The following is a 22,606-nucleotide window of genomic DNA, read 5'->3' as shown; positions in this document are numbered from 1 at the left end:
GCTTAGGCCGCGAAGAAAATCGAACAAGCAGTACGTATATTGTATATCCCAGGAGCTAGCTTGTCCACGAGTGTCCTTCAGACGGGTCAGAGGACGCCAGCACATCGAGAATCGAGTTCTCCACCCCTAGTCGTGTCTATCAGCTTCCAATCTACATCCTACCATACCGTACTTCGGGGGCCGTACCCCATGTTCTCTGAATTGACACCACCGAGATTCACCAGTAATCCACTGACCTTGGACAGCCCAAACCCTACCCCACGAACAAAGCCAGTCCTCCGCACCCTTGCGACGAAGGCCATCACCCTGCTTCTCTTTTTTTTTTTTTTTTTCAAAATATCAGGGACTAAGTCAATCTAGGGACTCCCGCAGATTATTGCAGGGAGTGCGCTACAGCGGGGTATAGAGGTCCACTCTACCCAGGCCAACACCGTTATGTATTAAACGTCCGTTGTTTTGTAGAGCTGGCTTCCATGTATGAATAACACAGTGCGGACTCGGCGAGCCAAGCAAAAGGGATTGTGGAGGGGGTTTGGATGCGCGCGGATAGTACGAAACCAGGGGATGGTTCTCAGGAAGGGGGCTGGCTGTTGGGTGGACGGAGTTGATGATGCATAACAGCTAGGAGCTAGGATGATTTTGCTGGATAGGAGCGGATATATACTTGAACGACCTAGCAAGGAATAGACTTTATGCGCAGCTACTACTTACCTTGGTCGGTATTATGGAAGTGAATCAGGGCTAAAACCAGTTGACCACACCTACCGAATAGCTACCCTAGGTAAGGCAGACATATTTGGACATTTTGCATATTTGAAGGTGTGAGCTGTTGGACCACGACGAGTTTATCCATCCGTTTCCATGCCTTAGCAAAGCTAAACTGAAATCAAAGGATGGTTCATGATACCTGAAAGCTCAAAATAATCCAAAATATTTGGTTGCATACAAAGATATGAAGTCATTTTGAATGTAATGATTAAGGCGCAATAGATTCTTGGATGTTGATTCTCAAGGGTGCAATGCATTCCGCTTGCTCCATATCTGCAGCATCTCCACGATGCCCGTATGTCCGCTCCTTTTTGCAATTATCATCGGCGTTTCATCGTTACCATTCACAGTCGCCGTGTCGGCCCCATGATCTAGCAGCAGAGTGACAATCTCTGCGCGGGCATGCTCAACAGCCCAATGGAGTGAGGTACGGAGATACTGGTCTTGCGCATCGACATTGGCCCCCCTTTCCAGGAGCAATCTAGCAATCTCCAGCTTCTTCTGTATCACTGCTACGCAAAGTGGGGTTGCGCCCATTTCTTCAACCAGTTCCGTGTCCGCTCCTCGATCAAGCAGCATACTCAGCATGAGGACGTCTGTCTTCTCGACTGCTATATGTAAGGGTGTCATCAAACAGTGGTTCCGCGCGTTTACATCTTCTCCGTTGGCTATAAGTGTCCTTGCGAGTTTTTCGTACCAATTTTCAACTGCTGAGATAAAGGGATCTGGGTCTAGGGTGGTGTGAGCAATTCCCAGTAGCCTTTCCACCACAGGCATATGCCCATCCTTCGCAGCGTCGCTCATAACTTGGTCCTTCTCGAATGGCGTTAGAATGTCATGATTGGACCATGTTAGTATGTGATCGACCGTGGGGAGGTTTCCAATCTTTATAGCGCGCAGCAGTGGCTTCTCGTAGTGATATTTAAGTCCTGCAGGGTTGTCGACCCTAGGCCTTAGCTCGAGTAGACCCAGCACGACATCAAACCACCCAAGGCTAGCTGCTAAGGAAAGGGCATTTATTCTTTCGTCTTTAACCCAGTCGTCCCAATCGTCCGTGGGAATTAGGTATCTGAGGGCAACCAGCGCAGATGTCAAATCGCTTGTACGTAGAGCAGACAAAAGCCAACCATCAGCCTTGGTGCAATCTCTCCCTTCGTGCGATCTGAGTTTACGAACAACCTCGAGGTAGCGACTAACAATTGGAAACGCCGGGGAGAACCGGTCGAGCTCGGGCAAGTGTTGGTAAATACCCCCATGACCGAACTCACGAACTTCAAGTTTGCCATCTGCAAGTGCGTAACGATACAGCTCTGCCAGTGCGACCACGATCTCCTCAATCATAGAATCCCGGGAGTTGCCATTCAATTCCGATGGAGGTACCTGGCCTATCTCATCGAGTATCCATCGGAGAGTATCCCGTGCCCTTGACCACCTTCCCTCTCGTCGATCAGCGTTTGCGCTCCGCTTTGCTGTTTCGATCGCGCACTGCAAAGAAGATGTTCGTATTCGAGCCAGTATTACCGGTATAATACAGAGCAGGGCATCTTCTTCGGATCTGAGACCGTTCTCGACAAATACCTTGACGAGAGAAGCCACCAAGTCGTTGGACAATTGGAAACTCCCGTCAATTTCCTGCAAATTTATTGGCCCAATGTCCACGGTACTTAGTACAGCCATGAGAAATGTGCCAAAGATTTCCTGCTCACACTGAGGAGCGAGCGGGCGACTCGACCTGACAGTAGACGCGACAATGGGGCGGCCATCCGGATGTTCTTGACTGTGTAATACGTACCATCCAAATACACGACTCATAGCTCTGTCGTGTGCCAAGTTGTTACGCTGTAGTTTGACTGGAACGTGTGTGCCTTGTCTTTCATTGAACCGCCACAGTGTGTTTGGGTTAGTCTGGTGGCTTTCTTGAGCTTCATACCTGTTTGGATGTTCCAATAAGGTTGATCTGGAATGCCACAACCGTAGTGAAAGTCCGCCATGGCCGCCTTTAGTTGTAATGATCGTGTGGGCTCGGATGCGCTGAGACCCGCGCTGGCCATGCAAGGGCCCCTGACGATCTAGTCTTGTAAGGTCATCCAATTCACACTTCAATCCCCAAAGCCATAAGCCTAAAGCGGCTTCTATCTCCTCGTGAAGACCGTCGGACGCTTGCCAACTTGAGTCTAGCGCCCCAATGACCCTTGATAGTGAGGCTGAACAGGTGCCTATATTGTGCAGCTCCAGGGTGTCTCTTTTGACTAAGTCGACTTTGCACCCAAAGTTCCAATACATGGTCGATTCGGTCTGCCAGTACCTCCTTACTCTGGTAATGTCAGCGAAAACATGGTTGGCAACTGACACAATCGCTGACACCAGGTACTTAGCACGATGCCGGCCTTCAACCATATTCGTATCAAAAGCGCTTGGCGAAACACTGAATCTCCCGTCAACCGAAGGGGGAAGCGTAAGAGATGCGAGTTGAGCTCGGAGACGGAGCAAGTGGTGCCCTATATCTGGCTTATTGGGGGGGACTACTTTCAGGCTTGCAAGTGCTATCATCATGCAGGGTACGCTGTGAAACATCCAGCGGGCGTACGAAGCAGTTTCCGATTCTGAGAAGTCCTGGAACAATGGATTTGCATGAGTTATATACCCATCGATCTCCTCTCGTCCAAGGCGCCAAGAGAGCCAATCGCGCTCATGGCCGATGATTTTTTTCTCCATGATCGGCGACCGCGTTGGCGTCTGGCGTCAGCCGCTGCATTCGCAAACCTGCTCGGGCCACGGCCATGACCATAACAGCTCCAAGTTGAGTCACTGCAACAGAGGAATGTACACCCCGAAGGCCAATAAACTGGAATGTAAAGCCGCAAACTGTAAGGCTCACCGCGATCCACACAGTGTATTGTGCATTTGGTGACTGTTCGTTTCTCCAAGAGATGGCATATTCTTGCAGAGTGCCCTCCAAAGTGTTGTTATCACAGTAGGAGAATGCGTGAAATGTCTGATCGCCAACTCTTTGCCCTCCCGGTTGCAACTAGTGTATGGAGGCCCTGTCGTCCGGGCTCGTGTGCTTACACCACACCTCCTCATCGGTACTCTGGCCTATAAATATGCACAGAGATACACACCACCACAAACAAGCACTGTGCCAATGAGCACAAGCGGACATGCGTAGGCGTACGGTTCCCGATCTCTACCATCGCGCCCCCAGTGAAGGTAGTACGTTGCGACACAAGCGAAGACCAGTACGCCGGCCTGCAAAAAGAAGCCGCCGACGGCCACGGCCCAGAAGACAGCTGGGTAGACCTTCTTGATGCCGACGTTCAGAGATAAGTTTGGTGCGAAGGCCGGCGTTGGGGCGTCATAGCCTGCGGCTTCATGGATGCTCAATAACGAAATGGAGTCTGTTCGTTTGGATTGCCTCGGCCACATCGTTCCCTGTTTCCGATACCACTTCCCGGTCTTGCGGACATAGTCCTTGAACGATAGATTGCATGGCCGATCGAGCTCGTTGAACTTTGGATCATAGACGACCTCCAGAATCTTCGGATGGCCAAAGACCCGAGCGATACCCCCGTTGTGATAGACTTCGCAGACACCTTGACTAGTCGACGAGCACAATTCCGCCTCTGCTTGGCCTCCTCCTTCCTGGGCGCGACCGACAAAGGCCCTCAAGGCTGGACTTCCGCATACACGGATTGCAGAAACCACCGCCGTAAGGATACCCATCGGGGCCATGGCAAAGATAAAGTAGTCCAAGAATGTCGTACTTTCACTAAGAAATTGCTTTGTAACTTGTTCACCGAACAACGAAAGAAATGGAGCGAGATCGGTCGCAAGGTTGTTTGAGAAGTCATCCCATCCGACCGCATGGGCGACCGGGAGAAGGGCGAGGACAACGAGGAAGGAGCGAGCCATCGCCAATATCCGAAGATAGGAATGCATCTGCTGCACACTGGCAGCCTGGTGACCGTTTGAGATAGAAAACAGCAGGTATAAGGCAACTATAGCCAAGTTCCTTGTTTCCTCGCAACAGCCCTGGGAACTGGGAGGGGCCTCAGCTGCTTGCGGCCAGCCTCATCGAATGTTGCACAATAAGTCAATTAAGGCTAATCATCCTCCCTCTTATGTCGTGCAGCATGTAGTTCAAACACCGAGCAATTTTCCTGCCCCCGGCTTCGGCCAATCTCAACGGCCGCCGTGAAGGCAGGCAAATAGGAGGTCAGTGGGCCAGCGTGTCTAGCTGCAAGGGCCCCTGTCAGGATTGGCCGTCAGTCTTGAAGAGAATAAAATGAATGTCCTGTGGCATCTTCTAATATGGTGCTGCCGTGTGCTCTAGTGGTCTGTATGATTGGGAGACCATCTCAGTGTTACAGGTATAACAGCGTTCTTGAAGCGGAGTTTGCAAGTCTCAACCTCTGAGCACAGTAATAGGTGGCATGAGTTCCTGCCTGAAAACCGTCTTGGTTCACGGATAACCTTGCACCGACCTTGAAGTCATTCCTCGAGGCGGGCGAAAATTTCCACCCAAGAGCCGCACGACACTACCCATCCTCGCCGAAGAATACTCCGACAGCCTGTTCTGAGCCTGGGGAAACTCTCAGCCTCGTCTCATCAAGCCACGTTCGACGTGGATGCAGGCAATTCGTTGAAGTGCTGCTCCTCGTGTAACCGCACCTGGCATGACCGGTCGGCGCTGAGGTGGGGATTCCATCTATTCCATTTCCTTCCCATTCCCAGATTATCCAAGTCCCAACATTTACGTGTATTCTCGGCGAAGATACCGTACTTCGCAAAGAGAGAAATAATGGGTGATCCATTTTCGCTGAGCGCGGGCGTCGTAGGGGTTTCTCCGGTATTATGGACCTTTGAAAGACTACGATAAGGAGATCCGAGGATTCACGTCAAAGATTGATGGACTACAGAAGACCTTGAAGTTACTTGAGGCTCTCTTGTCGCCTGAGACCAAACCCCCCCTCGATATCGACCAGTTTCGTCAACTTGTTACTGATAATCTGGCTTCGTGTCAAGAAGCTTGCGACAAACTGGAAGGCATGCTGACGAAGTGCAGCTCAAGCGACACTTCGAGCGCTCCGTTCGTGAGGAAGCATGACTGGTTGAGGCTGAAGAGGGGGGTTTACCCATTCAAGAAGGAGACGCTGGCCACGCTCTCCTCGTTGGTTTCGGGGCTTCAGGAAAACCTCAGTCTTGCCCTCCAACTGTTGAACAGGTAAGCATTCTCCAAAATGAGAGATCCGGAGTCCACCTCAATGTTTATTACTTTATGCCAAAGTGCGCATATCTTTCGTCAAAGCGCTCTCATGGCGCAACAGCAGAGGGATATACAAGACATGATACTACGAACCTCATCAATCGACATACGGACATCATCGATGGACATTCGGACAACCAGAATACTTGGTGTCATTGAAGGAGGGAACTCTCCCTCATCGGGCCCCCAGACGCTGGTTCCGCAGGTATTATCTTGGGCTCTCGATATAAACTGTATGCTCACTTCCATTCAGCAACTCCCGGTATGCGACCGAACCCGCAGGTCCACTGCCATGATAATTCCAGAGCCGAGTACGATGAGGGACCTTTGCAATCAACAACAGGAGGTCAACAGGTCCATGAACAAAAGACGCCAGCTGCTCGCCTCACAAGCCAATTCTATGTTGCAATACTGTACTTGCCTTCGCAAACCAAGACGTTCCCGATTACTCGAAGTCTTCACCCTCCACGACAGATCCTGCCCGTTATACGTCCGCAATGAACGAACAGTTGGGGTTGCGAGTAGCTATACCTTCTGCAACCGGTTTCTCGGCTTGTCTATTCAGATCATGATGACAATGACCAGAGGCGCTGGAGCGTTTTCGATTAATCCCACCATCAGGATGCATGCTATTGTGAGTGAAGATTCGCCGGCTTTCAAACTCCTGAAAGAGACTATGGCTAGTTTTGATCATGAAGGGTTCACAGAAAGGAGACTTGAAAGCACAAAGTCAGAACTGTTCCAAATGTTTCGTGATGGAAGAGCCTCCCCAACTGATTGCCTTTCGGACGGTAGTACATTGCTTCATGTAAGTTTAGATGGCCACCGCTGTGCGATGCGCAATTCTAAGTAGGACCACCCAAGTTGTTCGATGCCGTGGTTGACGATTGCACGCAGGATTGGCTTGGTAGCTGCTGGTTTTCTCTGTCGAGCGATATCAGTCCTGGGCAATTTTTCGGCCAGTAATCCTTCATCCGACATCTGGTTGAGGCCGGTGTTCCGGTTGAGGAGCAGAATTTGGACGGAGATACAGTGTTGGATGCTTTTATGCATCACATGACATTCGACAGGTTCTATCATGAACACTCTGCTCGCTTTAGGGGGTGGTCGTGGGTAGGATTTGAAGTACTTCGAGAGCTCCTAATCCATGGCAGTCCCATGATATCGCCATGTCTGCCCACCGACCGCGACCCTTGGAACTTGGAGTATCCAGAAGGCCGTTTTAGGTTGCAATACTGGGCAACCAAATTAGGCCGGGAGCTATTGCAGTCAACACAGTGTGAAGGTAGACACCCCTACTCAAGCACATACCCTGAAGAACGGGCTGACCGTAGATGGGGAGCCTAGACCTTGCGATCTGGGAGTTGGATACTGTGATCATGACACAGTCGGGAGCCGCACTACCGCGTCTCTTGGAAGTCGAAGCTGTGAAGTATTACGAGCTTCATACGCTCTTCCCTGGATACAGTGGAGTTCTTTTTCAATGCTTGGGTTGGCCAGAGGGAATGCGAATCACGCTCCAGTCAGACTTACCTCGGGACAAAAGGTTGATCAATGACTGCTTTCAGTTTGCATGCCACACAGGGGAACATGAATGCGTCAAGGTACTCCTTGATTACATGGACTTTGTGTGGCCACATTCCATGAGCGCCGCTATCTCGACCAATAAGCCGGAGCTGTTCAGCGAGATTATTAGACGCCGGGCAGTGGGTCAATTGAGACTTCAACAGCAGGCAATCCAGTACCTGCCATACTATATTATCTCCCCCCTGTTAGAGCCGATAGATGGTCTTCTGGACACCAAAACCCCATCAATCTACCAAGAATTATTATCACTCGACCCTTTGCCAGACATCGAGCATGGACACTTTTGCGGCTACCCGGGGGGCAATTTCGACACCGTATACAGCTATGTCCTTGGGAATCTATCGGCTGCGCAGCTCGCGTACGACGCTGGATTTACAGATCTTAACCAGACGGATCCAGACGGCATCACGCCCCTTATGGCTTTATGCTGTCGTGGGGGTAGTCCTTGCGGGAACTCCGAAAAGCCCCTTGTGTATTTTGCACGTATAGTACATTGGCTGGTCGAGAAAGGGGCCAATCTTTACCAATATTCGGCAGCAGGTTACCCTGCGATTTGGTACCTGGCAGAGCAGTTCGGCTACGGATTGCACTTCCGCTCAGTCGAGGGTATGGGCAGCTTTGGGCTGCCACATTGCGATCACGAAGAATGGGGGTCCCAACAAATACCCGACACACAGGATGCAAGGCTTCTATCTACCCTTTCGACTGACTCATTCACAGACGACTGTATATGCGCTTGTTCTGGAGAACTCGCGGGCGGGTGCACCGCATTACTTCTACTGCTCCACGCGCTGAGGCCCACCTGCTCTAATGCTCTGTACTGGGACAAGGCGACGGAACTTGCGCCGCAGGAATTTACCGCTGAGAACCTTGCCATTGCCTCCCAGGTAATTATACGCTACATCACCTTTGAAGGGTTGGAGCTCACACACACCTGCCACCACTGGAACAACGGATCATACGTCGATCTTCGAGACAGCTGTAGACATGACGTTGCCGGCGATGAGTCTCAGATTCGGGATGAAGAGCAATTACTCATTCAAAAACTCAACGACCTTGTCCCTGAGTTTATTGCCGAGTATAACCGACTTGATGTGACGCTACACAAATACATCGAGGACTATTGGACACCAAGGATGAAGGGGATGTTTGCCACTCCGGAGGGAGGGTTTGATGTGGATGAGGTACGGCGAGTCCAGGAGGTTGGAGTGGTTTTGGAGGGGCATACCTAGGTAACCCTAACACAATAACAAACTTTGAGTAGTCAATTATATTTTGTCGGTGTCACCTTTGTCATTCTTTTCATGTCAACATCGCGCGTTGAGGCTTTAATGCCCGGCAGACGAGAAGGCCACCCCAAGGACTGGACCCCGGTAACTATTTAATAGTCGCGTGTATGGATCCCAAGCCTCCTGCATCATAAAAGCGCGCTATAGAGAATTTAACTATTCACGCTATTAAAGCTTGTTGTTTTTACTACCATAGCTGGTGAATAGAAAGCAAGTGCAGTGCTTACCTACCTAGGGATATAGTGGCATTAATACCTCTCTTATAATTAATTCATAGCATGTGCTCCAGATATACCTGTTATATAATCAACCATTAGGACCCACGTAAGTAGGAGAATACTTTTACTTTAAGTTCAATGGGCCTCGCTAAGCATTAATAGAAACCACATACTTGCTGCTGGTGGACAAGTTTTTTGAGAGCTAAGATTCCATGCCGGCCATCACCAATTAGAATACGGCTGTCTAGCTACATGTACCTAGTGAAGCAGATGTTTCTTCAAAAAATCAGAAGCTATTTTATATCCGATTGCACTGTCCTTAGAAGCGGATGCCGAAGCCGCCTCAATGAAATGGTCAAGCCAATACGTACAGCTATATCGCAGGTCGATCAAGGGGTCACGGTCAGGCGGGTGGGTTGCAATTGCTGATGCTGACATAGCTGGTTCTTTGAGTTGTAAGTGTTGCGTCGTAGCCTGGACTTGTCTTTGGAATATAAGTCCGGGGATATATCTCCTGATCCAGGGAGGTGATAGAGTATGTATTGGTTCACAGGCCTCTGCCAGTCCTCGCGGGGGATAATCTTTACCCGTCAAGCAAGACCGTGACGCTTTTCGTTCCAGCGGTTGAACACTAAGCAGTCATGGGCTGAGGACACGCGACAAAGGTGTGTACACCATATCCTTGGGGAAGGCGTGAATGGCCGCCCGCCCATTCGCCCTCACAAGAACTCCTGTTGCTCGCAATCTCTCCTTCATCAACAGCATCACTACCTAGGCAATGACATTGATGATACAGAACATAAGCAAGCTGGCTTGATGCGATGCAATTGGTTCCAGCATCCAAGTCACGCAAATATTCCGTTGGCGGTTTGAATTTCTTTTTTTCTTCGCTTGCCACTCAGCCGCCCGGGGTCTGCAGGCGCCTTCCAATGCTGACGTGGCTCTTCCCCTCATTTTGCCTGCCCTTCCACCGAGCTGAAAGAACGAGATCGTCACATATCCCATGAAACACAAGCTCCAATAGCCACTGGAGCTAGTACAACTTGTCGCGCGATCAAAAGTACCCTACATCATGACGAAACGGCGCCGCCATTCGGCGGAGGATTACACGGTGGTATGGGTCTGCGCGCTTCCCGTCGAACTCGCTGCGGCGCAGGAGATGCTCGATGAGACTCACGATGGCTTCGAAAATCACGGCCCGGATGGCATCTACACACTCGGCCGAATCGCGGGCCATAACGTTGTCATTGCTTGTCTTCCAAAGGGCCAGATGGGTACCAACTCCGCTGCCACCGCTACCGCGCGGCTACAGTCTTTGTATCCGGCCATCAGGTTTGCTTTTCTCGTCGGTATTGGTGGCGGTGTTCCATCGGTCAAAGCAGATATTCGACTTGGAGACGTTGTCGTTGGTTTCCCGGAGAAAACGCACGGGGGCGTAGTTCAGTACGACTTTGGTAAGGCTACCCCGACCGGTCTTCAGCGAATCGGCCACCTGAATGCGCCCCCCAAAATCCTCCTTGAAGCTGTTGCAAAAGTGCAAGCCAGCTATCTAAGGGGACAGGCCATGCTGCACATGTATATCGCTCATTTCAGGAGTGTGCCAGGATTTGAGTTGCCGAACTCCGAACAAGACGTCCTGTTTAAGGCAGAGTATGAACATGCTGGCGGTGAAACCTGCAAGGATTGCGACACAGACAGAATGATACAACGAGACCCTCGTGAAAATGGTATAGCGGTCCACTATGGCACCATTGCATCGGGCAATCTAGTGATGCGAAGCGGCACGCAAAGAGATTATATTAGCTCTGAGTTAGACAGCGTCCTGTGTTTCGAAATGGAGGCGGCTGGTATGATGAATACGCTGGGTTGCATAGTCATTAGAGGCATTTGCGATTACGCTGATTCGCACAAAAACAAGGAGTGGCAGCCATACGCGAGCGCAACGGCTGTGGCATACGCCAAAGAGCTATTGACAGTCATACCGCCCGCTTCTGTTGCAAAGGGACGAGCTGCAGAGGATATCTTCAAAGAGAAGCAAGGTTAGACAAAGTCTCAAGGTTGGGATGATCGTGCTAACACGCACCCGAAATGGTAGCAAATCAGGAAACCCTCAGCCGCCTCCCGTATGTTGCAGAGGCAACTTACAGTTCGTATCAAAGACAGCACGAGCGCACTTGCCTTGATAATACCCGTTCCCAGGTTCTGGGGGAGATCAATCAATGGGCTGACAGGCAAGATGGAGCATCTATCTTCTGGCTAAACGGCTGGGCAGGAATTGGAAAATCAACGATTGCTCGCACGATCGCCCGGCAATATCACGATAAGCAACGGCTGGGCGCAAGCTTCTTCTTCTCCAGGGGAGGCGGAGACACTGGCCATGCTGCCAAATTCGTGACGACCATTGCCCGGCAGCTTGCTAACCATATCCTACCACTTCAGTCCTTCATCTGCGAAGCAATCGAAGCTTGCGTTGATATAGGATCACTGTCTCTCAGCGACCAGTGGCGCCAGCTTGTGGTTCGTTCTCTATCAAAGATCGCTGACAAGTCAATCCTACTTCCATTCATCATTGTGGTCGACGCCCTCGATGAATGTGACGACGATCGGAATATCCGGATTATTCTTCAGCTGTTGAGTGAAGCACAACTTGCCTCGCTGAATCTCATCAGAGTGTTTATAACGAGCAGACCAATCCTACCCATCGAGCTCGAAATCTCCAGTATACCCCAAGAGTATCGATGCGGTTTGGTCCTTCACCATTTACCCTCTGAGGCTCTTCATCACGACATCTCCTTCTATCTACAGCATGAACTACGCATTATAGCACAAACATTGGCTCTTAGCTCTTCGTGGCCCAGTTCAGCCACAGTTGAATTTCTTGCAGCCAAGTCAAATGGCCTTTTCATATGGTGTGCAACTGCGTGTCGGTTCATCGATGAGGGTGGTCCATTTGCTGAGGAACGACTGAACATTCTTGTTCAAGGCGGATCGTCGAGCACTGGCCCCGAAGAGAGCCTGAACGAGATCTATACCTCGGTTCTCAGGAGCGTTGTTTCCGTGACATACACGGACCAAGAGCAGAAAAGGCTCTATGGCCTCGTCAAACAGGTTCTTGGGGCTATTGTTCTTCTTTCTTCGCCGCTGCCGCTCGAATCGTTATGCAAGCTACTGCAGATTCAGATACAGAGCGCTAGCTACATGCTGCGAAAGCTTCACGCCATCCTAGATATTCCCCGGGACCTCGGTCGTTCGATCCGTCTACATCATCCGTCATTTCGCGATTACTTGCTTGATAAAGCCAGATGCAACGATGCAAACTTCTGGGTAGACGAACAAGAGACTCATCATGAGTTAGCACACTGCTGCTTGCAACTTATGAATTTATCTCTCAGGGAAGATATTTGCGGCCTCGGCAATCATGGGGCGTCAGTGGATGAAGTCGATGAGTTTCGGTTGCAGCAAGGCATCTTGTCAGAGGTCAGATATGCGTGTCTTTTCTGGGTACAACACTTGCAGAAGAGCAATGCTCCGCTCAAGGATAACGACGCTGTTCATCAGTTCCTAAGCAGCCACATACTTCATTGGCTCGAGGCCCTTGGCTGGATGCGTAGGGTACCGGAGGGGATTCGAGCAATCCTGTCTTTGGAGTCCATGGCGTTAGTGAGTATCGGTTCGATCCCTGACTCATTCTTTTTACTAATTACGAGGTTAGGAAAATGACTGCCCGCGTCTTTATGAGTTTATCTGGGATGCAAGGCGCCTAGCTCGAGTAAACAAGGCTATCCTAGAGGAAGCTCCTTTGCAGATATATTTTAGCGGACTTTTATTCGCCCCGTCACAAAGCCCTATTCGCGTGACGTTTCAGGATCGTCTTTGCCGGTGGATGAAGAAGGTACCTTCCCTTCAAAATCATTGGAGTCCTCATGAACAGACCCTTGAGCTGGAGCCTGGTGGTGACTGGTATATTATTTTCTCACCTGATGGAAAAGTACTCGCCTCAACATCTGGGAGCACGGTACGACTCTGGGATACCTCAACAGGCGAATGTCTACACTTGCTCCAGCCACCGAGCCAACCTGAGAGCCTTTCACCGGTCTCCTCACAGGGGAATCCATGCAACGAATTTGGCGATGGTTGGACGATATCCGACGCGTTTAGCAGCATCGCATTTTCGAGCGCTGGGGACATGCTAGCGTCCAAGTTCGAGAATATGGTTCTTCTCTGGGACGTTACAACAGGACAGTGTCTAGGGACATTACAGGGACATACTCTACCGGTTAATCAGGTTGCCTTTTCCTTCGATCGAGAGATACTTGCATCCACATCATCTGACAAGACAGTCAGACTCTGGGATCCCGTTACCAGGCAGTGTCTATCTATCCTGGAAGGACATGCGGGCCGTGTGACTGCTGTGGCCTTCTCACCTGCGCCGTATCAGCCATATCAGCCCATCACACTTGCATCTGCGTCCATCGATAGAACCATACGCATATGGGACGCGCTTGCTGGAAGGTGCCTCCACATTTTGGAGACCAATACTGCTCTGATCTGCACCTTGGTTTTCTCTAGCGATGGGAAGATGCTGGTATCGGCTTGTGGCAATAAGACTAATATTGTTTACGTGGAAGTTGATCTAAGCGCCGTACAACTGTGGAACCCATCAACTGGCCATTGTCTCTTGACCCTTGAAGGCCATACTGGAGCTGTCACTGCAGTTGCCTTCTCACCCGACAGCAACATACTGGCATCGTCATCGCCGGATGCGACTATCAGGCTCTGGAACCCTATCACTGGGGAATGCCTAAGAGTCCTCGAGCACAACGCTGAAGTACATGACATAGCTTTCTCGCCGGACGGGAACATGTTAGCATCAGCGACTTGGTATCATGGGGATACAGTGCGGCTCTGGAATCCCCATGATGGAATGCTCTTGCGAGTATTGAGTGGACATACAAGTTGGGTTTCGACAGTGGCTTTCTCACCTTCCTCGCATCACGGGAAGACGGTGCTTGCATCAGGATCATGGGACGATACGGTGTTGATATGGGACGCGACCTCTGTACAAGGCCCTGATGCAGATCAAAACGGCCGTGATGAAGCCAATTATATCTCCACGTCGCCCGATAGAAGAAAGATAGCATCGGCCAAAAATGATATGATCCGGATCTGGGATATTTCGTCTGGAAAATGTCTACAAGAATTGAAGTGGCATGCAACAAGTCCTCAAACCCTTGATTTCGTGTCTAATGAAAGCGTGAAATTCTACTCCTACCATAACAATGTACGAAAGCGAACATTATGGAATCTATCAACTGGGGAGTGCCGAGATTGCCCTTCGGACAGTCAGGTTCTGTCAATCGACCACGAGACAATGAAAATCCGGGATAGATCAACTGGAAAATGCCTGCTAACATTGAATGATTGCACAGGGGAGATTAGAAAAGCCAATCTCTCGCCTGATGGGACTAAAGTGGTCTTACAGGTCGGACAGATCGTCCAGGTCTGGGATATATCCAGTGGCCTGTGTTTGCAGACCATTTCATTAAATACACGTCTCACATGCTGGTCTATTTTCTCATCTGACTCTACAAAACTGGTAGTGACTGACGACAAGGTTCTCTATCTCTGGAACCTCTCTTCAGGCGACTTGCAAGCCCTCACGGGTCATGCGAATGAAGTTGCAGAGGTTGAGTTTACACATAATGGCTCCATCGTGGCCTCCTCATCTGGAGATCCATTTGTCAACTGGCTCTATTCCAGGTCTGCTTCACTCGATAACTCTCTACGGCTCTGGAACACGCTGACGGGAGAGTGCTTGTGTGAGCTCAAAGACATCCCTGGAATAACGAGCCTGTCTTTCCCTGCGGACAACCAATCTCTCGTCACAAATCTTGGTGCTCTCAGCTTAAATCAGTCAGGTGACAGGTTCGAGATGGAAAGTCCTGGATTATTTGTTAGAAGAAGATGGATCACCTACAAGGGTCGGAATATGCTTTGGCTGCCTTCCGAATACAGGCCTCTTTACACAGCGGTCTGTGACAATGTGATTATCCTTGTCTGCGGCTCTGGCCAAATGTTGTTTTTAGACTTTGCTCTTGACTAGCAAATACCAGCATGCTAGGAATGCGAGCTATATGTGAGCTGCCCGCAGCGCGGACCTCGGGACAAGGTGAGGTCTAGCGGTACCGTACAGTCGCTACCTTCTGCGGAGCTCAGTGAGTATGCGAAGGGAATATGTATTCGGCTAGAAATACAATAGTGATCTGAAATTTAAGACTAATTGCGATAGGCCAGTTTAACTGACTGGTACCCGGATGGTACCATATGTCCTAATAAATCTCAACAACCAACTTCGTGCAACTCACCCCTTGTTCCAGTTGATCTAAACCAGCGCTGATAGTCTCCAGGCCCTTCCCGACAACCCTCAGTTCGGGGCTCGGCCTGATGGTTCGCTTCTCGAGGTTCTCACTCAACCAACTCATCCAGCACCGGAACTGTTCCAGTCTCTCCTCTTCCACGTGAGACGGCATGACAAAGATCGTTTCAAGGCCATCTATGACCTCCACACCAGTGGGGACTGATGGTGCCGATGCAATCTTCGCTGTCTTTGTCTCGGCGAGAAAACTCTTCATCACAGCTTGACATTGCGCTAGATCACCGGCAGCGAGGAAGCAATACCGGACCACCAGCCAATCATCTTTGGCTGTGTCGATGATAGAATCAACGATGTGGGAACTTTTGTAGTCGAATACCCGATCTGCGCCGAGCGAACGCACATAGTCCAGATTCGCTTTTCCCGCAACAGCGTAGACGGCTGCAGCTGAAGAACTCGGATCATCACGCAGAATCCGAGCAGTCTGCACGCCCATCGTTCCGACGCTCGACGACGCGCCCCAGATAAGCAGAGCCTCGTTTTTCTCGGTACCAGGAGCGGTGGTCTCCCCAGGGCGCGAAATCCCCATAGCATCCCACGCACTAAGCGGCACCTGCACAGCGACCGGCAATGACGCCGCATGGTCCCACGATATGTCCTCCGGAAGAACGGCAGCATGCTGCCAAGGCACAAGACATCTTTCCTGAAAGGGACCGTAGTCCGAATCGCAGCCTTTCCAGGCTGAAGCACTGTACGCCGCGATGCGGGAGCCAGGTTTGAAAGTTGAGGGGACGCCATCACCGACTTCGAGGACAAGACCGGCCATGTCGAAGCCTGTGACTGTGGGATAAGAGGGAATGAAGAGGCCGTTGTCGCGCATGATTATGTCGGCTGGGTTTAGGGCGACGGATTTGACGGCGATGAGGAGTTCGCCTGGGCCTGGGGAGGGTGTTGGGCGGGGCTGGATGGTGAAGGGGGCGCCTTTGGCGGGGAGGATCGTGGCGAGGTGGGAGGACATGGTGATGGAGAGTGTGGAAGTTGGTAATCAGGATGTAAGATAATCTTGAGATTCAAATCAATACGTCTTGAGCATGGCAGGACTTTTCTCTTATACCGTTACGTATCCCCAGGAAGCTAGATAATGGCCGATGGGGCCCTCAGTTAGGGCAAGTCTCTCAACCAATTAGAAAAGGCTACATCCGAGAGTTGGTTAGCGCGGGGAATGAGGCCCCCAATGGAGGTTAGCGTATGGGGGCTGTGATTCAGTTTGCTCCTGCATGCTGTCCCCTATCATTCATGTCTTTGTGTGTCTTGACGCCATCCAATCGGTGGACACTAGCGGCCACGCAATCCATAATGATCGGAGCTCGCCAAATACGAAGGCCTCAGCGAAGGTCAAGGTACGGCTGTCGAAATTGCAAGCTCAGAAAGCTCAAGGTGGGCTCCCCGCTTTGACAGCTGGAATGAGTGATGATGGTCCATACTTATAGAGACGCAATTCTAAAGCAGTGCTGACCCAGCCCAGTGTGATGAAGGGCGGCCCTATTGCAAGAAATGCAAATCTTTCGGGGTGATATGCAACTTCACATCAGGGGTGCTCGACCTACAGCCAATTGGCGGCAAGATATTGATGGTTCGGCCTCCTGTCTGCGATTTTATCTGGACGGCCGACAAATCTACTTCCTACACCTATCAACTGAACGCAAGGTGTCAAGACTTTATCACGCGGTACCTCGGGCAGAGTATCATGACCGCAGTGCCAGGCGATTTGAACATGGTTCATGTTAATCGCAAACTACTGAAAATGGCTTTTACAGTAAGCGGAGTTCTCATAATAAGGCAATAGGTAGTTCATGTTTACTGACATATTTCTCCAGTACCCCTGCCTAATGCATGCATCGCTAGCCGTGGCATTTACATACGACCGATATTTAAATAATTCAGGGATGAGCACTCGCAGCATCGAAGAGTGCCATCACTGGTCTCAAGCCACAGTCCTTCTCAACAAACGCTTAAAAGAACCACTAACAGCCACATCGACAGACAAAGATGTGATCTGGGGCACCGCGGCTGCCCTTGCGATCCTAACCTTCTCTTCGCCCGACGCAGCCACTGCGGAACAGTCATGGCCTCTTAAACCCTCGAGGAACGGTGATGACCTGGACTGGTTGGCCATGAGCAGTGGGAAGAACGCACTGTGGGATTTCGTGAACCCGTTACGATCAGACAGCGTATTTTGCGTCATGAAGGGGAGCTACGATATTATGTTTTCGCCATTGCCGCAGCGCGGAATAGAGGGTATACCAAGTGCCTTGGCTACCGTGTGCTCTCTCAACGAATCGTCGACAGCCCAGAGTAACCCGTACTATCACGCTGCACATGGAGTGTCCGCTATCCTGAACCTCTCCGACACCGAGGTGACAACGGGCCAAACCCAGCTGTTCACGCGCTGCATACAGGGACCGTTCATAGTTATGCTGCAAAACAGGGACCCGGTGGCGCTCTTGCTGCTGTATCTATGGTACGGCAAAGCGCGGTGTATTTGGTGGATTGACCTTAGGGCTCGCGTGGAACGTCTTGCTATACGCGAGTATCTATTGCTATACCACGCAACGCATGATGTTCATGGACTCATGGAGTAAAAGCCGTTGAATGCGATTGCAAGTTTTTTCCAGGAGAAGATACTCATCCGGGGATTTGCTGCGTGGTTCTGTTCATCACCGGCCACCCTTAACCAAATCAAGCCGACTAAGGGAAAATGGTGTCCATTATGGGTCTACTGCGAAATAAGATGCAATTTCCATGGAGAGGGGATCTTACGTTGAGTTCAAGTGCACCTGTACCTTCTGGATACCTTAGAAGCAGAGTTGACCTCGGGAGGCCATTTATTGTCAAGGTGCGAGTATAACCTGGGTATCAAACAGGATCCCGCAGGCTGCAAATGACTATTTCCGCAGATATTGTCAAGTCTCCAGCATGTATGTAATGTCGCATCACTATGTACGTATGTTACAGCAACCATATGACTCAATTTCTATCTATGAAGCGCGAAGATAGCCGTTCGACGCTGCTCCCTTGGGTAGTTGGACACAAAGGCGTCCTCGTTAATGGCTCAAAAATCAGGGTATCAGGCATGACCGAGATCAGACCTAGGGGTGCTTTGTCTATTGACACAGGAATAGAAGAAGCACGCATGCAAGGACAAAGTTCGTCAGCATCATAATGAAAACTGTTCTTTAACTGTATTGAAACAGAGGTCCACTTTTCTGCAACCTGACGCTTGACCTATTTAGCCATGAATATTCCTGTGGCAGCGCCTGAAGGCGTTGCTGGCCCCCTTGACAGGTCTCCTAAACTTTCAAGCTTCAGATCCACCAGTCGAACTCGCATCCTCTCGCCAGGTGGACTTCTCATCCTTAGAACGCAGACCCGCCTGTGAACCCCCAGTGCTACTTTTCATCATAAACAACATCACGCATCTATAAATGGTCAATATGGAAACCAATACAAAATGTATACTAGCATTATTAGTAAAGACATGAGTCTTACCCAATTAGTGAACAGCCCGTTCCCAGCCAAGCAAACACAACAGTCGCGATCGCCACCGCATCCCGCCGATACAGGACGGGCGTACCGTGCGCATCAGCCGCTGCGCCTAGGTACGCTGTTACCCGCGGCCCGACACTGTCCCCAAAGGACACGGATTTTGTGGCCGTGATGATGGTGAGGATAAGCGCATTCACCAAGCCCAGGACGGCGGTTAGGGCTAGTGCGCCCAAGGCAATGCGGAGGCGATAAGGATAGATAGCGGTGCTCTGCTGGCTGAGAGGGCGGATGAACCAAATAGTGATGGTTGGGGCAAATATGGATAGAGTGCTGCAGCAGATATTATAGCTGGTGGCGCCGATATAGGCGATGTCGTTGATGTCGGCTTTAGGAACAAGACTCACGAGGTAGCTGCGTTGTTTGAGATACTCCGCCAGTGAGGTCGCACCTAGTGCAAGACTGAGGATACTAAAAAGGCTCGCGGAGGCGACGGTAATGGGCGTAAGCAGGTGCATTTTCGTTGCGGAGGCGGATTGTTCCGGATATGTCGGCGGCGCAGGCCTGGGGTGATAGCTCTCTTTGTAGAGGTGGTGGTAAGCAGATAAATACTAAAATACTGGAAGGGAATATGGGAGGAGTAGGGATATATATTAGAATGTGCACTTAATTCCTAGTAGTATATGCAGTTGCTGCAGGTGGCGCATTAGGGCTTCGTGGCTCGCAAAACACACCCAGAAACAGTATAAATGGTCTCCACCCGTCAGCGCACAGGGTCTAGCTAAGACCCTACCTTAAGTGGGTTATCTGGTCTTACTAACCAGGTCATCAACGAATAACAGAAGTTGCACAGAGATTGGTAGAAGGTTTATCTGTGAAAGTAATCGTTTAGTCGCGCAGTGCACAAGTATTCAAGAATAGATGCAAAATAACGAATCTCTTCTCTAGTTGACACCACCAGGGCATACCTATACCTACCTAGTCTTGGCATTCTTGTCTTTTCTGCCTGAAGCTACCCTTACCCAACTAGCTGCCTAAACTCAAGCGCGGTATAAGACACCTCGTTTGCTGAAATCAACTTTTTAATCTTTAGCATTTACTACGGCCCAACCATGGAACCCAGTCTGATACTTATCTACTATCTTCTCCTCATCCTTTTCTTTCTATACCTAGTAATATTCCACTTCGACACCGTCTCCTCTCCCTCCTCCTCCACCCCGAGCCCACAAACCCCCGCCCAAATTAACGCCCTAGTAACCGAGCTCGACGACTTCGACTTCTACCACCACCCCTCCTGGCCGCAGCACTGGACACACCCTGAGTTCACGGGATACTACGACAACACCTGGCGAGAAGCACCCTGGTACCAACAAACCAAAAACTGCCGGACAGCGCGCTTCCTGATGCATTCCGCAGAGTCCCACTTTCCGTGGGGGCTTATCATTTATCGGACGGTTTACACACCTGAGTCAGATAGACTCTGGCCGATAGTCCTGGCGAAAATTGATGCGTATCTGGACGGCTCGATAGCCGCGGATCTAAACTCAGAGAGAGAGAAACTTGACCTCAGGGAGTCTGATCTCACACCAGAGCGCCTACTCAAGGAATCGCGGAAACACGTTATCTTCTCCGACAAACGCTTTTGGGACGGCGTCTCAACCGAGGCCATCCGCGCCCACTTTTCAGAATATCTCCGCGCTAGTAAGGGGCGCGAATACCGGTTCAGAGGATGCCTCGTTATCGACGAGCGCTCGCTGGACTCGATTGCGCGGAGTTCTGATCAGACGCGTCTTGGTGAGGCTTGGGTGAACATGGTCGATGGGCGGTATCCGCACGAGTCTGGGGCCGCAGAGGGGTATAGGGGGTTCATGAGGGTTGATATGAACTGTCTGTGGGTTCTGTATTGTGCGTTGGGCTTTAACTCTATGAGAGAGGTTTGTCCTAAAAATGTACCCGAGGGCTTAATTGGTGTTTATGACGAGGGGACGGGGATGGCACATAATAAGGACGGAAATATTGTAGAAGTTTATTTGACGAAGGGAAGGAATAGGGGAAGGAGGTTGTTCTGATAAGGTATCTTTGACTTATTTGCCAGGCATTATATATAGGGTGTCAGAGTTCTGCAAGATAGAGGTATGAAATTATTCTTTTCGCGCTAGTAGTTATAGCCTCTCCTACCTACTTAGATAGCGCTGATAAATGGCTAGGATGCTCATGTGCGTAAGAAGATTAATGAAAGTTTCCACTACGCTAATTCACTGCACCAGGCTTTGACCTGGGGTAAGAGATTGATACATGCCAAGTAATACCATAGTGACTCCATTGCTACACTAACATATTTCCTTGGTGTGGAAATAGGAAGGAACGCCTGAGCGCACGCGGGGGGGTCGGTCGTACCTTCCCTGCCATACCATATTTCCTAACGTACCGAAGCAGGAAGGAACGCTTGAGCGCACGCGCGGGCCACGGTCGCACCTTCCTTGTGATGCCATACCTACCAGATAAAATTCCCTGTACCGAGCAATGGTCGAGTCGGGGAACCATTGGAAAGTCATACGGGCCCTGCCATATACTCATGAAGACTACCAATCGGACCGAAGACACAGCTGTAACCAAGTGACTGTGGAAATTTCGATGTTGCTAAACAGCACTTAGCTCGAGGTTAAACGGCTAGAGACCGTTAATCCTTATGTTGATTCTACAGGTTTTTAGAGTCCTGTGAATAACGAATTGATCTATAGGGTCTGGGGAGGCGTTTAATTGATATTCATCGAACACAGGACACCAGGACAGGGTTCAAAGTGCGGACATAGGTAAAGCACGACCAGCTTGTACAGGGCATGTTCACATGCACACATGAGGTGTATTGGTATTACAAGCATAACTCACAGGGCATGCAGGTGCCTGGCTAATTCCTAATGCATGCACCAAAGTAACTCACTATATATTCCAAGTTCCCAGTTTTCTTCTTTCTTGCCCTTCCAACACCGTCCCTGAGTAGCATACTCCACCTATTACAACAGATTGAAGGGAGTCTACCCACCAACGAAACTCTGGCCGGGTGGAATCCCCTCATACATCAAGATAAGCACGGAGAAAATATCCAGCCATACAGCCTCTCGCGGGTGGTACAGATTCGTGCGCGAGAATTGGGTGCAAGAAGCAGACGAGGACGATGAGGCGAAGGTCGAACAGCGGCGGTCACTCATCATAGCCTGGGTCACTGCTGAGCAGGCCGTGAGAGATGTAAGTCCGATTTCCTAGACCCTGGTTCCAATCTTGCCTTGCTTTCCTTGGGCATCACCGTCGTCCTGCGCCATCCACTTTCGCTCTCATAGAGACGGCTGTTATCAAGGGGTGGCCAGAACAGGCGCAGGTGCAGATTTGATCATTGAAAGATTCTGGGTTTACCTGGGCTGACGATGAGACGTCCATGGATAATTAGGAATACAGCAATAAAGCAGCCAATACCAAGGCAATTTTTAACAGGGAGGTAAGAAAGACACATTGTGCTACCATAGTATACCGATGCTTTGGTTGGCTCCTACTGAGGTCTCACATG

General features: G+C 50.4%; 7 protein-coding genes across 7 annotated transcripts; 4 read left to right on the top strand and 3 right to left on the bottom strand.

The window, feature by feature from the left end:
- Positions 1–3,864: 3,864 nt before the first annotated feature.
- On the bottom strand, positions 3,865–4,680 carry BDW74DRAFT_172661 (uncharacterized protein; the record flags this gene model as incomplete). Its single annotated transcript, XM_073727616.1, has 1 exon — positions 3,865–4,680. The coding sequence occupies one exon, from the start codon at positions 4,678–4,680 to the stop codon at positions 3,865–3,867; it is 816 nt and encodes a 271-aa protein (XP_073589920.1).
- A 2,997-nt stretch (positions 4,681–7,677) lies between these two features.
- BDW74DRAFT_172660 (uncharacterized protein) lies at positions 7,678–8,853 on the top strand (the record flags this gene model as incomplete). The annotated part of the gene is made up of 1 exon (XM_073727615.1): positions 7,678–8,853. One exon carries the CDS (start codon positions 7,678–7,680, stop codon positions 8,851–8,853), a length of 1,176 nt encoding a protein of 391 aa, XP_073589919.1.
- Positions 8,854–10,200: 1,347 nt separating this feature from the next.
- On the top strand, positions 10,201–15,231 carry BDW74DRAFT_172659 (uncharacterized protein; the record flags this gene model as incomplete). The annotated part of the gene is made up of 3 exons (XM_073727614.1): positions 10,201–11,167; positions 11,224–12,788; positions 12,841–15,231. 3 exons carry the CDS (start codon positions 10,201–10,203, stop codon positions 15,229–15,231), a joined length of 4,923 nt encoding a protein of 1,640 aa, XP_073589918.1.
- Positions 15,232–15,457: 226 nt separating this feature from the next.
- On the bottom strand, positions 15,458–16,519 carry BDW74DRAFT_172658 (zinc-binding alcohol dehydrogenase family protein; the record flags this gene model as incomplete). Its single annotated transcript, XM_073727613.1, has 1 exon — positions 15,458–16,519. The coding sequence occupies one exon, from the start codon at positions 16,517–16,519 to the stop codon at positions 15,458–15,460; it is 1,062 nt and encodes a 353-aa protein (XP_073589917.1).
- A 786-nt stretch (positions 16,520–17,305) lies between these two features.
- Positions 17,306–18,143, top strand: BDW74DRAFT_172657 (uncharacterized protein; the record flags this gene model as incomplete). Its single annotated transcript, XM_073727612.1, has 2 exons — positions 17,306–17,317; positions 17,379–18,143. 2 exons carry the CDS (start codon positions 17,306–17,308, stop codon positions 18,141–18,143), a joined length of 777 nt encoding a protein of 258 aa, XP_073589916.1.
- Positions 18,144–19,046: 903 nt separating this feature from the next.
- Positions 19,047–19,562, bottom strand: BDW74DRAFT_172656 (uncharacterized protein; the record flags this gene model as incomplete). The annotated part of the gene is made up of 1 exon (XM_073727611.1): positions 19,047–19,562. One exon carries the CDS (start codon positions 19,560–19,562, stop codon positions 19,047–19,049), a length of 516 nt encoding a protein of 171 aa, XP_073589915.1.
- Positions 19,563–20,147: 585 nt separating this feature from the next.
- On the top strand, positions 20,148–21,205 carry BDW74DRAFT_142524 (uncharacterized protein). The gene has a single exon (XM_073722739.1). The coding sequence runs from the start codon at positions 20,157–20,159 to the stop codon at positions 21,111–21,113; it is 957 nt and encodes a 318-aa protein (XP_073589914.1). The 5' UTR covers positions 20,148–20,156; the 3' UTR covers positions 21,114–21,205.
- The last annotated feature ends 1,401 nt before the right edge of the window (positions 21,206–22,606 follow it).

The sequence above is a fragment of the Aspergillus multicolor genome (assembly GCF_047715735.1).
Source record: "Aspergillus multicolor strain CBS 133.54 unplaced genomic scaffold BDW74scaffold_1, whole genome shotgun sequence".
Taxonomy (NCBI): domain Eukaryota; kingdom Fungi; phylum Ascomycota; class Eurotiomycetes; order Eurotiales; family Aspergillaceae; genus Aspergillus; species Aspergillus multicolor.
Note: the sequence above shows the minus strand (reverse complement) of the source record. Positions and strands in the feature narration are given on the sequence as shown.